This window comes from Arvicanthis niloticus, chromosome 6 (genome assembly GCF_011762505.2).
Source record: "Arvicanthis niloticus isolate mArvNil1 chromosome 6, mArvNil1.pat.X, whole genome shotgun sequence".
Lineage (NCBI taxonomy): Eukaryota > Metazoa > Chordata > Mammalia > Rodentia > Muridae > Arvicanthis > Arvicanthis niloticus.
This window is the reverse complement of record NC_047663.1, coordinates 87,608,727-87,622,373: the sequence shown is the minus strand read 5'-3', so window position 1 is coordinate 87,622,373 and position 13,647 is coordinate 87,608,727. Positions and strand designations below refer to the sequence as shown.

Here is a 13,647-nt window from a genome sequence, read left to right as displayed (position 1 = left end):
TGTGTGCAACCCCATGGGCACACACGTTTCTGTCATGAGCTCTGGATGACAGGAGGAGCTTCGGGGTGTGGTGTTTGCCCCTCCGGGTTTTGCTCTTGCTTGGGTCCAGTCATTCTTTGCTCTGTTCCAGTTTCCCCCTTTGAAAAGGGAATGCTTGTTCTGCTCCATTGTGTAATGGAAGAATGTAAGTTTGGTTTTTTTTAAATTATATTTTATTTTTATAGGAGCTCATAGTGAAGTGATTACCTTGAGTCTCAAATGAGCCTTGGGTTTCAAAACGTGTTGCACCATTAAATGCTATAGCGACTTTTGAGGTTTTACAGAATGTATGTCGTCCGTGAGCGTATAGGCACAATGGGGATACAGACTGGGGCTTAAAAGTGCTGTTTGGGTGTGAAGTTGGCAAAGGATGGACTTGTGATTAATATTGACTTTCCGCTTGAGAGGATGTAAAATCACTTAAGGAGACAAGGTTCATTGAGATAGGAAGACCCACTGCCAGATGGAATAGAAAACGAGAGAGCAAGCCGAGTGCCAGCATCCACTGCTCTCTGCTTCCTGACTGAGTACCACGACCAACCCTCTCTCACTACTGCGGGTATATCCTCTTCATCCCTAGAACCATGAGCTAAAATAAACCATTCTTTCCCTAGGATGCTTTTGTTGGGTATTTTGTCCCTACAACGGGGCAGATTTCTACCACAGTTACTAAGTTGGTATGACACGTTAGTGGCACTGGCACCACCTTTATGCTACGGGCAAACCTGCCTAGCATGACGCTAACATAGAAGAAAGCAGAAAAGAAGCAGAGACAGATGTATGATGAACAGCTGGGTTCAGCTACTCCTGAAGGAGCTAGAATTGGCAGGTTCGGTGTGTTAAGTCAATAAGGTTTCCCTCCCTTCCTTAAGTTGGCCTTTCCTTTTCTCTCTTTCCCTTCCTTTCTCCCTTCCTCTCTCATCTATCTATGTATCTATGTATGTATGTATGTATGTATGTATGTATGTATGTATGTATGTATCTATCTATCTATGTATCTATCTATGTATCTATGTATCTATGTATCTATCTATCTATTTATTCATCCATTAATTTTATAAGATCTCACAATACAGTCCAGGTCCAAAGAAGCCAGTTTAATAATTTTTCTTTAATAAAAAAAAATCCTGAGCTGGAGAGTTGGCTCAGCAATTAAGAGCACTGACTGCTCTTCCAGAGTCCTGAGTTCAATTCCCAGCAACCACATGGTGGCTCACAACCATCTGTAATGGGATCAGATGCTCTCTACTGGTGTATCTGAAGACAGCGACGGTGTACTCATATACATAAAATAAATAAAAATAAATCTTAAAAAGAAAATTTTAAGAATCCTGCTTATTAGAATGGGTATTCATGAAAATGTTCCCTAGCCTCAAAGAAAAAGATGGTGTCATGGGAGGAAGGGAGAGAGGGAGGGAGGGAGGAGTCTGAGTTCTGAGAGCAAACCCAGCTGTCGAGGGTTTTGTTTGACAACCTGTACTTCTCTGGAGAGTCCTTGTCTCTTCCTCTGTAGAGGAGAGCCTGCAGAGGCCCGTGGAGATCCTGTGATGCTGCGGGTTCCGTGGGTTCTGTGGCTGGTGCACTTCTCTTGCCCCTCGTTCCTTCTGCAGTGGTCCAGCTGGGATGTCCTGATGGGGTGGGGAGAGCAGGCCTGGACACTTCCCTCACCTTCCCTAGTTCATCCCTGTGCTGCTGCAAGCCCACCACAGTCATCTGGGCCCTAAACTCTGGACTACAGGAAGTCAAAGCCAGCCAGTCAGCCTGGCCTTATCTCACCACAAACGAATGCGAATCTGAAACTCACATATTGGCTGCCTGGGCATTCTGATAAATTCCAGCTAGGGCCAGCTGCTCTTTGGAGGTTTTGCAGAACTGGGAGGCACTTTTAACTCTAACCCGAAGTTGAAATGGACAGCCAGTCGTACCTGCTTGCTACAGAACAGGTAGGAACTGCAGGCAGTCACCACACAGCCACTGCTCAGTGCAGCCCACTCTGGCTGGTTTTCTGTGCTTGCTGTGATGTACAGTCAGCAGTGCCGAGCCACCACACCCGTCAGGTCAGACCATGTGTGTGGGGTTTTTGAGACAGGATTTCTCTGTGTAGCCCTGGTTATCCTGGAACTCACTCTGTAGACCAGGCTGGCATCAAACTCAGAGATTCACCTCTCTCTGCCTCTTAGTGCTGGGATTAAAGGCATCCAGCACCATTCCCCAGTTCATGATGTGGTTTTGTACCCTGTCTTCCCCTGGATAATGTGGAACTTGAACTGCTTCTGTGTCCATGTCTTGTTAACATTAATACTATGTTTCTGTTATGAACACCTATCATTTCTTGCCCATTTGTGAGTGCTGGACACTGGTGCCCAGAGCACGTCCAAGCATCCATCAGGTTGTCTGTCTAGACACTCCTTCACTATTCCAATATTCCTGAGAAAAGGCAATACCCACTTAACAGTCTTCAGGACCCAGGAAAAGGCTAATACACATCCCGGGGCTGGCCAATCAAGATCCACATTGCCTCGGTCTTAGGGATTGGTTCAGGAAGGAACATCATACAGGTTGGTCCACTTAGGGATAGATGATGGAAGGCAAGATGCAGGCTGGGGAGATGGGCAGTTTTGAGAACTTGCCTGGAAAGGGAGAGAGGACACACAGGGGAGTGAGGCAGGATGCAGAACAGTCTTCTCAGTGGAGATGGCTGTGCTATTCCTCTCTTACGTTCTGTTCTTCCTGCCTTGGGAACCTTGTTACTTACAAAGTTAAGGCAGCACCCCGTGTTGCTTTAAGTGCTGCACACTTCTGGGTCTTGGTTTCCTGCCACACTAACTGATGCTGTTGCCAACATCACCACTGTCAGTGCTCACCTGTAAAGAGAGGATTCCTTTGCAATATTTTTGTAGATATGGGGTGATGTGATGAAAAACAAGTGGTCATCACACTGTTCACAAGAGTGGCCATAATGTTCATGAGACAGTGGCTATCACATAGTGTTCATGAGACAGTGGCCGTCACAGTGGCTACCACGATATGACCATTAGACACTGGCCTTAATACAGTGGCCATCACACAGTGACCATAAAAATGGCCATTATACCATGGACAGCACATGGATTTCATAACATAGTCACCATCACACATTGACTATCACACAGTGGCCATTACACAGTGGCTATCACAGAGATCATCACACAGTGGCCATAACACAGTGACCATCACACAGTGGCCATCACATGGTGGCCATAACACAGTGACTACCACACAGTGACCATCACACAGTGACCACCACACAGTGGCCATCACATGGTGGCCATCACACAGTGACCATCACACAGTGACCACCACACAGTGGCCATCACACAGTGACCACTACACAGTGACCATCACACAGTGACCATAACACAGTGGCCATCACACAGTGGCCATCACACAGTGACTATCACACAGTGACCACCACACAGTGACCACCACACAGTGGCCATCACACAGTGGCCATCACACAGTGACTATCACATGATGGGATCATACAGTGACTATAATACAGTTGACCATCACATAGTGGGTATCACATAATGGCCATCACATTGTTTTCATAGCACAGTGGTCATCCCAATGACAATCAGACAGTGACTATCATATAGTAGTCATCACACTGTGGCCATTATACAAGACTCTGCAGACACATGTCACCTGTTTAAAGGCTACTAGGATTTAAAGTTCCCCTCCTCCCCACCAACATGACATTCAGTATGATTTTTAAAAATGAATTCTGATGAGACTTTTTTTTTTGTATCAAGCCAAAGTTGTATTTGTTTTCAAACAGGAAATTTATGTTAATATAAAACAGATAAAAACAGACAAATATCAGAACACACAACACACAAAGACCAGCGCAAACCCTTCCCGCTCACTCCCCAAGCTCTCAGGCTTTTAGTACAGTTCCCCAAAGACTAGACGGTATCAGAGAGTCACAGTATTGAATCAGAAAGGACAGACATGTTTCAAAGGGTCTGTACACAGGTAGTGGGGACGGGTTGGGGGGATGAACACCATCAGTCCAACCGCAAACTGCAAGAGGGTCTCAGGGACTCCTCGCTGGCATCTGGAGCCCAACTGCATCTGCTAGCTTCTTGTCCACGTTGAAGGGTTGCATTTTAAAGGATAAAAAGCACACACACACACACACACACACACACACACACACACACACACTTCCATAAGGCACAGACAGATTGTCATATGGGTAGTTCCATTAGGGACTTGGGTGAAACAATGAGACGCTAAAATATTAAGAAATGCTGGGAGGTGGAGCGGTCCTGAGCCGTGTCCCCAGCCAGGGCAGGATGGACAGAGCAGTGAGCAGCTACCATTTCCTATCCTTCAAGGCTGCACAATGTCATTAGCAGCTGGAGTTCAGGGCTCTTGTTCCCCTACCCCCAGTGCCTGGAAATAACAGGGAGTTATCTCCCCAGAGACTCCCTGTAGGTGGCCATTAACTGGTGGTGTCTTGATTGTTTAGCAAGAGCTTACTCACCACAAAGAATACCCCTAATGTGGGTGTGGGAGGCTTCGTGGGTATCTAACTAGATGGATCCAAGGCAACAGAATGGCCAAGAAAGCCCACATGCTCTACCCCGTCTTGCCCAGGGCTGGGTGTTCGATCTGGGTGTTTGCTCTCTGTTTCCTCTTACAGCAGCTGAGGCACTCAGCAAATGTTTGTTGAATGACTATGTCCATATATACGGGATGCTAATTTATCAACCCCCTGGCCACTTCTAACCTGGCTCCTGGTCTGAACTGCAATCTTTTACTGAGTACCTACTACGTGCTAGCCTAAGCCCCAACTCCAGAGTGATCAAATCAAGTTTATGATCTGGCCTCTGGCCTCTTGCCGAGAGCTGCCCACAGGCCTTGCCTTTTGTTCCAGTCTTCAACCTTGCGTCCTGACCACGAGCCACGCTGGTGAGTGGGAGTTGAACAAGTGAAAACGTGTGTTGCAGCCTGTGCAGGAAAGCTGCCCAAGAGGGTCAGCCCCAGTAAGAGGAGGAGCCTGATTAGCCTGGGAAACAACTATTTTCCAGAAAGTTCCAGTGGAAAGGGATATGGCTCCCATGAATGGGGACATTTGGCCTCCCCATCCTACTCTTGGCTTTTGAGGTTCACAGGGCACAAATAGGCAGTGAGCCTGAAAAACAGGATGGGGTGCTGCCCAAGAAGGAAGTGGCCACAAGGTCCCAGAAAGGGGTGGCCTAAAGTCCCTCTCCAAAGCAGCCCCACATGATACCCCAGTGCAGACGGGCAGTGAGTACGTAAGCCTTGGGGGACATCTGTCCCCTCAAGGGTGTGGGCACCAGGCTTTCCAGGTGAGTCTCATGAAAGAAGACTCACGCAGTATTGAGCTTCCTGAGAAGTAGGGCAGGCTAGATGCCGGGACTGGAATCCCAGCCCTACCACTTCCTGTTTTGTGATCCTTAAGAGTCTCACAGGATCTCAGAGCTCACTTGCCAAACGAGGACAATGCTGTATTTCATAGACCCCAGGTACCTGTGTCCTGAGCTGATCATCTTTGACTTGGAAGCTGCATCCCAGCATCCTGCAACTAAGGTGGGTGTGGCTTTTTCCGTTGTCCATAAGATGGTGAGCCTTCTAACCATTCAAGTCTCAGATAGGACTCAATGTGGCACTAACACCTATACACAGGGTCCTGTACAAAAGGTGTCTCTTTAACTCAGTGCTCAGGCATGTGAATGGTATGAAAGACACTGGCTTCTTTTCCCTCCTGTCCCTTGTCGAGATGAAACACACACACATTGCCCCTAGGGCCTGACTCCATCTTTCAGATCACAGGAAAATACCCCGACTTTGCTCTGTGGGAAACAAGGCAGCTATTTATAGCCGCTGCAGAGCAGGTTAAACAGGCCTGTGGTTCCTCTCTGCCCTGGTAACAGGTCACCAGAGCCTGCCTGGTCCACCCCTGCATCTAGGACCTCAGCTGCTGATGTCCTGGTGGTGGCTGTGGGTGACCCCTGCTGGGAGGGCAAGAGGCAAAGGACAGCTTGCTCCCTGTTCACTGAAACTGTGGCAGTTAGACTATATTCAGACACGGCCATGGCTGCCTGGAAACCCGGTCATCATCACCGGTGACGAGGAGGCTCCGCCCATGCCCAGCACATGTAGAAGCTAAAAGCTTGGCTGTGTATATTGAGATGTGTACCCAAAGCACCTGATTCTCAGGCTCTCACTGAGGCAAACAAGGGTTACTGTAGCTCCTTAAAGGATTCAGCTACACCGGGGTAGTGGTGGTGCACACACCTCAGTCCCAGCACTGGGGAGGCAGAGACAGGCAGATCTCTCTGAGTTTGAGGCCAGCCTGGTCTACAGAGTAAATTCCAGGAAAACTAAAACAATGACAAACCAAAAAACTAAAAGAAAAAAAAAAAACTTAAAAAAAAAATTTTAAAAATTCACCCTAAAGGAATTGTGGACAAATGCCCTGAAGTCCCCAAGGAAGAGTGAGCTCTCAGAGGCTCTTGCTGGGAAAGGAAGAAGGAAACTGTGAACGGGCCAGATCCACTCTCAGACAGATAAGCATGGCAGGCCCAAGGCCTCCAGCCAGCAGGGGCACTGAGTAGGGGTTGGGCTGCTCTCAGGTGGTCCATGGCTCCTTGTCAAAGCCTGTTCTGTGACACCACATGGCCTGGATGTTTCTCTTTCCCTCTTCTGGGAGCTGTGAGAAAAACAGTTGCTCCTGGCAAGGTGTCTCAAGCTTTCTCTCAGAAAACCCAAGTGGGTCTTGCCTGTGCCCTGGCACCAGGCTTCCAAGTAGGAACACAGAAGAGAGAGGCCTAGGAACCCCACTAAAGGTACAGTTCAGGGTAGGTGGACATACATCCAGTACAACCCATGGCTATCAAGAAGGGAGGAGTGGAACGCATGGCCAGAACATCAGCAATGGCTAGGTCCGGAAGCCTACAGAAACAAGTCTGACCCGGTGAGAGGGTGCCAGGGCCAGGGGCCTGGCAAACACCAGTATACAGGCCCAGGAGTGGGGAGCATTTTCCGTCTGCTTCTCATGCGTAGCTAACCAGTGTAGTTCACACCATAATAATCAACAGGAAAATGAGAGGGTCAGGACAAGGACCAGGTAGGGGGTCTGGGTCTTCTAGCTTCTGCCAGCTGGTCACTGGGGCATGCCCACAGCTCTCAATACTACCGTGGGAGATACGGAGTTGTCCCAGAGAACAGGAGGGACATCACAAAACTCCAGAGCATGTAGGGACAGGGCTGAGGTGTTTACTGTTCTACTGGCTGGGGATGAAGGAAACTAGATGCTAGAGCTTGGGCCTCTGTCCTCAGCTGCCGTGGAAAGGCCACTCCTAGTCTGTGTAAGAAGCACAAACCACCTGTTCTCTGATGTTCTCCGCCCACCTTCTCCCCTCAGCAAGAGCTGCTCCCTGGAGCTGTAAACAGTGAGTTATTTTTGCTTTCCCTTAGAAAATCTGAGTGCCGTTGAGGGTGCTCTGCGTAGGTTCGGGCCTCATGTGTTCAAAGCTAGCTCATTGCAGAAAACCAGTTCCCCAGAAAGTGGACAACCATCACATTAACATTTGGGCCCGGATTGCACATTCCTTAGTGTTAAATACCCTCCAGGAGACGGATCCCTGCATAAAACGCTCACGAATTCTCTCACACGTATTCTCTGTGCTCTCTACCCCCACCCCCCAACCCCGATAGACACACTCAACCCAACCCCAAAGAAGCATTGCACAGACAGAGGGTACCCTTTCCCAGCTGAAGGTCACCAAGAGGCAGGTGATCTGCCAGGCAGTTCCTGAGCTGAATCTTGGGACAGGCTTCTGGGGGCAACAAGTGTTTGAGCCAGAAGCAACAAATGCTTGCCCAGGCTCTGGCCCCGGGGGCCTCATCTCCACACCTGTCCTGCCTTGCTCATCACTGCGGAGTGGCAGATGAGAGATGGCTCCTGACCCCAGGCTCCCTGATAGCCATGGTGTCGCCCACCTAGCAGGGGCTTCAGAAAGGTGACCTTGCCTTGGCCGAGCCAGTTGCACGGCTACGGCCTATAGATCTTGATAACATCCTTGATGGGCCGCCGGCAGATGGGACAGCAGGCCCGTGCCTGTCTTCGGAGCCGCAGGCCGCAGCTGTGGCACAGGCACATGTGTCCACACGTGTAGATGACTGTGTCCACCTCGCTGTCAAAGCACACTGTGCACTCTCCATTCCTGCTGCCTGCCGGCTCCGGTGCAGAGAAGGCTGGGGACACCGGGGGACTCAGTGGGGAGCTGGGGGCTGTCACTGCCGGAAGGGAGATAGGGTTTCATTAATGGCGTGGCTCTCAGAAGGACTCCAAATGTACTGTTCCCGTGGTGACAATGGGCACAGGTCCCGTCTTTGTTTATGTTTTGAGTTTTACCCATTTTTGATAGTGTTGTCCCACAAAGCACAAAGGTACACTGCTTTTGTCAGCAGCCTGTTCATGCTCCCTCTGAGCACAGCAGAGAGAAACAGCAAAGGCCAAGGCCATGGCACAGCCAAAGGACCCATGCCATGAGGAAGCCCCACCCCTCGGGGATCTGTGTTTCCTTACCCAGAGACGATTCTGATGCTGAGGACGACTGGTTGATGCCGAAGGTCATGTCTGAATCGCTGTCATCCTGGGAGCCGCTGAAGGACCCTGATGGTGTTGTGGTCTCAGGACTGGACTGTAGGGTACCTGGGAGTCAAACAGACTCTATTAGGGTATGAGAGAGGCACATGCTAGTCCCTGCTTTTCATCTCTCTGCACCCCTCCTGTCTAGTAATGAAGGAGGTGACTGTCCGGGGTTCTGTCAGTGTGATGTCTGTGTTTTGCCTGCTCAACCTCCATTCCTTATTTTGGTGCCTTCGCAGTGATATGGCTATAGTGCCATTATATTATAAGATATAATATAGTATACTATATTGTGTGTGATTTATATAGTATATAATATAATATATGTATAGTTTATTTCTGTTATAGCTTCTATTTCAAAAAGCCTTGGCATGCCAGGCCAGATCCAAAGAACCTACCATTCTTTAAGCCCACTGTGATTCAAGGAAGGGCATATAACCCAAGCAAGGCCACCATGTTGCTGCCATTAGAACTGAGGGTGGCCTGGCATGGGAGAAGCCTCTGTGGCAAGGCCTAACTAAGAGTGGAGCCAGCAGGGGCTTACCCTGGGGATGTGCATTTATTATCTAGATCTAACTTTCCTGAACCCATCCAAGAGACTCCCAGACTTCTGAGATACTCTACACTTTTACTTGGTGCACTTAGAATGGCATTTTGTCGCAGCTACAGAATTCCAGAGTGTGAACATCTCTCCCTGCCCAAGCTCAGCACTAAATATGTCAGTGAATTTCCCTCGTCTTTGACAGTTAATATGCATTATGCATTTTCTAAAAAAAATCCTAGTAAAATAAAGTAAATAAAAATAAGTAAATAAATGATAAAGGAAACAAAAACATCTTCCAGCTGAGCTCTGACAGTAGCTGGCTGCCCCAGGGAGCTCTTGTTGGGAACCCCGGCGCACACTCACCCAGGAGCCGCAGTTGGCCCGCCACACCGCCGCGCACAGCGAAGAAGGCCCAGAGCGCCTGCGAGGTGTCCACGCACAGCAGGCGTCCCCGGGGGCGCCCGTTCACCGCCAGCAGGACGTCGCCACCGGGTCGCAGCGTGAAACTGAGCGCGTCGCCTCCGCTGGGCACCGGTCCGGCGCGCGCCACCACCCAGTATTCCTTGCGGTCCAGCAGTGCAGCGGGATCGGCGGGCAGCTCAGATGGCCGCAGCGCGCCAGGGTCGCAGGACGTGATGCCGAAGGCCACAGCCGTGGGCGCCGCCAGCCCCGGGCGCCCCACTTCCACGCACAGGCTCTCCCCTGGTCGCAGCGGCCGCTCGGAGAACACGAGCGTGCGTCCGCCATCGGGGCGGGGAGCACAGGCTAGCCTGCGGTCGGCGGACAGGCTCACATCGGGGCCACGCGTAGCATGGAAGCGCAGCTCGGCATCCAGCAGCGCAGGCGATGAGGCGGGCCTCGCGCGTTCGCGGGCCACACACGGGACAGCGGCATCAGGACGGCCGAGAGCCAGGTGACCCAGCTTGGCCACCACCTGGTTGTTCTCCAGCTCGTTGTTGTCGAAGTTGGCAGCGTCGTGGCTGCCGGGAGGGGGGCAGGCGCTGAGGCGGGCCTGGCCCAGGCGCAGGGGGGTCAGCGTGTCTGCGAAGGTGCTTTCTGTGGGACAGAGGAGAGGCGTCAGGAGACCACTGGGCACCCAGGACGTCAGGCCTCAGACCCAGTCCCTTAAGCCTTAAGGGCCCTAGACTCCAGTTGCCTGTGACCTCCAACCTCAGATCCTACACCCCACCCAGGTCCGCTGTCCTCCAACCTCAGGTCTAAAATCCTACACCTCAGATTCCCTCGATCTCCAACTCCATACTCCTGAACCCCCAAACCTCATAACCTGGAGCTTAGATTGCAGAGTCCTACCACCTCAGACATGAGACTCTAGACCCCAGCTTCAGGCCCCAGATGGGTCAGGCAGAACCCCACTGCCATAAATGTAAAGCCCTGGTCCCAGATCTGCCTGACTTCTGACCCCTAGCCCCCTTGGACCTCACCCAAGATCTTCCTGACCTCAAATTCTGGATGCCAGCTGCCCCTCTACCCGCCCCCCCACCCCCCGAATTTATGGCTGCCAGAGGTTAGACTGGATTAAGTGCTACCTGAGCCTCCAGCCCTTGTGGCACCCAACCTCCTGTCACTTAGGAAGGGCCTTCTTTCTCTCCCATCTCCACCCTGCTCCGCTTCCTCTCTCCTCCTTGTCCTGGCTGTTCTTGAACTTGTGGTCTTCTGTCTTAGTGTTCCAAGTCCTGGAGTTCACGCACCACGTCCAACCTCTTGCCTCTTTCTCTCTCTCCCTCCAGAGGTGTTCATACATTTGCACAGCTGGGCATTAGAAGTTTTATTGTTTCCCTAGTTAAAGCTAAACAAACATCAGCCTAAAGAGCAAATCCTAAACTGGGGCCCTAGCCCGTGGGAGGCTAGCCTGAGCTCACCCATCTTGTTTAATCCCCCAACTGACAGGCACAAACTATCAAAACTGCCATTCGGTATGACAACTGAGGGACAGCTCCCAAGCTGTCTTGTCTAGATTCAGGGTTCTTCGCACAATGCCACCAGGAACAGAAAGGACAGGACAGGGGACAGAATGGAGATGGGGGAGGAAAGAGAAAGCGAGGATGTCAGTGTCTGGAGTGGGCGGTGCCATTTGCTCAGTGGGGTACTGGGAGAGCAAGAGGCGAGGAGAGTCAAGAATTCCATCTAACAGGCTCTGTGCAAGGCTGGGGTGTCAGAGAGAGGCAGATAGGCAGCAGGAGGGTGGGGTGCACATTTGGAAATTCTAGACTTTGCAAAGTCCCCTGGGGTTCCTGGGGTGGGAGCTAGATTAAGAGGTAGTGCATGTTCTGAGAGGCAGGGCTCTGTGCGAGCCATTGGAAGTGCTGGTCCCCAAGAGTAAATGCTGGGCTGAAGAGTGACTCAGTCCTGTGAGAATAGGCTGTTATGAAGAGAGCAGGCCTAACCACTGACTCTCTCCAGCTTCTGGTCTCACTATGCTATCTATGTCTTCTGCTTATTGCTCCGGCCTTCCTGATGGCAGCTCCCAGAGGCCCTGCCTGATAACATTCTAATCATTCTTTTTTGTCAAAGCCTCAGGTATTTTGTTACAGCAGACGGAAGTGTGACTAACATGGAGGCCAACAGTTCAGAGATGGCACCCAAGTCTGGCTGATGCCCTCAGATCAGGGGAAATGGTCTTGCTTTCTGAGAGCCTGTTCAAGTCTATGGCTGTTTATACATATGTACACGTAACTATCTTCAGATTCTGTTACACATACACACATGCACACCCAACCACACTCTGGGTGGCTCTAAGGACTGAATATGTATTTAAAATATGTTTATATGTCCTTTTAAAACATTTGTTGTTTATGTGTGTATTTCTTGTGTGTGTGTGTATACTACATACCTGGTGCCCACAGAAGCCAGAAGAGGGCGTTGGATCCCCTGAGACTGGAGTTACAGATATTTGTGAGCTGCCATGTGGATGCTAGGAATCGAACCCGGGTCCTCTGTAAGAGCAGCCAGTGCTCTTTGCTGTTTGTGCCATTTCTTCAGCCCCATGTGCACTGTTTTTTACATGTGTTTTATGTGTGCTGCCGCACACAACTCAAGAAAGAAAGTACACCCAGCACAAAATCCAGGGCCTTCTGTCTCAGTAGTAGAGGGCGTGAGTGAGGTCTTTCCAGTCAGGTACGAGATGCCTTGCAAGGCCTATGGAGGACTGTTGTGCTGGAATCTGTACCCACACCCAGATTTCCTTGGAGAGAACAACCCACCCTTACTGCTATCACCTGAGGAGTTGAGGGTCTCTTGACCTGGTCAGTCACTACTACCCCACCCCTGCCTACAAGTCAAGAGAGGTGTGAACCATAATGCTTGGATGGTGGATGGAGCCAGTAAGTCTTGAGACCTAGAGAAGCAGCTGGTAGGACACAGGACTGCCACAGCAGGTGACCCTTTGTTTGGCCCACAGGATAGCCAAGCTGAGGAGGGAGCTTGCAGAATACAGCAAAGGGAGAAATGAAGATGACTCCCCAGGCTCCGCCCTTTGCCGGTAGCGGTTCACCACTGTCCCTTCCCCCTTAAATGATATTGAAGTGACTAAGTATTTCAGAATGTCTAGTCTGCGACACCATGGTTTTTGTTTAATCTGACCCAGACACTGGACAGAGGAAAGATGAGAGCCACTTGGACCCAAACACTTTGTGTCAGGAAGAAAAATGGATCTCCTCAGCCATCATCCTTGGGACCCTACAGTGTTCTGGATTGCCAGTGTAACTTAACAGATGTAAGCCTCAGTTTCTTTATCTGCAGGCTGTCCTAGGGTGCACTAATTAACAACTCAGGCCTGGCGTATGTGTCATAGGCCGATAACCACAAATATAAATATAATGATATCTAAAAGATTCTAAGTGACCAGTGGGGAGGGGCAGGCACCCAATGCAATTCTGAGGGCTTCCTCAGAATTACAGCAGGGGCTGGATGCAGGCTGTGCCACCTGAGAGCCTTGGGGGTGCTGGGTGCTGGGTGCTGGGTACTGGGAGCCAGCTCTGCTGTCATTGGCTGAGGTGCAGCCTAAACAGAGACTTTCCAGATCTCCCAGGGGACTCGTGTACAGCCAGGGCTGAGAGTTATGGAGCCTAATACAGACAAATGTGGCCTTGCAGACTAGGAACTTCAGGACTGGTCACTTTTCTTTTCATGGCTTCTCTCCTCAGTGGGGAACTGCACCCTGGACCTGGTTCATCCAGTGTGGTAGCCAGACCCCTGCAGAAGATGCAGGGTGGATACTTCCTCCAGGCCAAAGCTTTGTGCAGCCTGTAGGCCCTTTGACTTGAGTCCTGGGGCAGTGAATGCAGTCCCAAAAGCAGAGGCCCTGTTTCCCAGGCCTGTGGTGCCGGGTGAAATAAAGCCTGCACACACTGGAATTCTAGATAAACAAATTGGGTGG

The 13,647-nt window shown here is 50.7% G+C and overlaps 1 protein-coding gene across 3 annotated transcripts in view; it reads right to left on the bottom strand.

Moving 5' to 3' along the window:
• Nucleotides 1-3,823: 3,823 nt before the first annotated feature.
• The window catches only part of Neurl1b (neuralized E3 ubiquitin protein ligase 1B), an 86,161-nt gene continuing 76,337 nt past the window's right edge, over nt 3,824-13,647 (bottom strand). For all 3 annotated transcript variants that reach the window (XM_076937065.1, XM_034507464.2, XM_076937066.1), the window contains 3 exons: nt 9,615-10,307; nt 8,645-8,770; nt 3,824-8,352 (listed from right to left, as the gene is read on the bottom strand). In XM_076937065.1, coding sequence (XP_076793180.1) covers nt 8,108-8,352; nt 8,645-8,770; nt 9,615-10,307 — 1,064 coding nt within the window. In that variant the 3' untranslated portion in view covers nt 3,824-8,107. The remainder of the gene's footprint in view (nt 8,353-8,644; nt 8,771-9,614; nt 10,308-13,647) is intronic.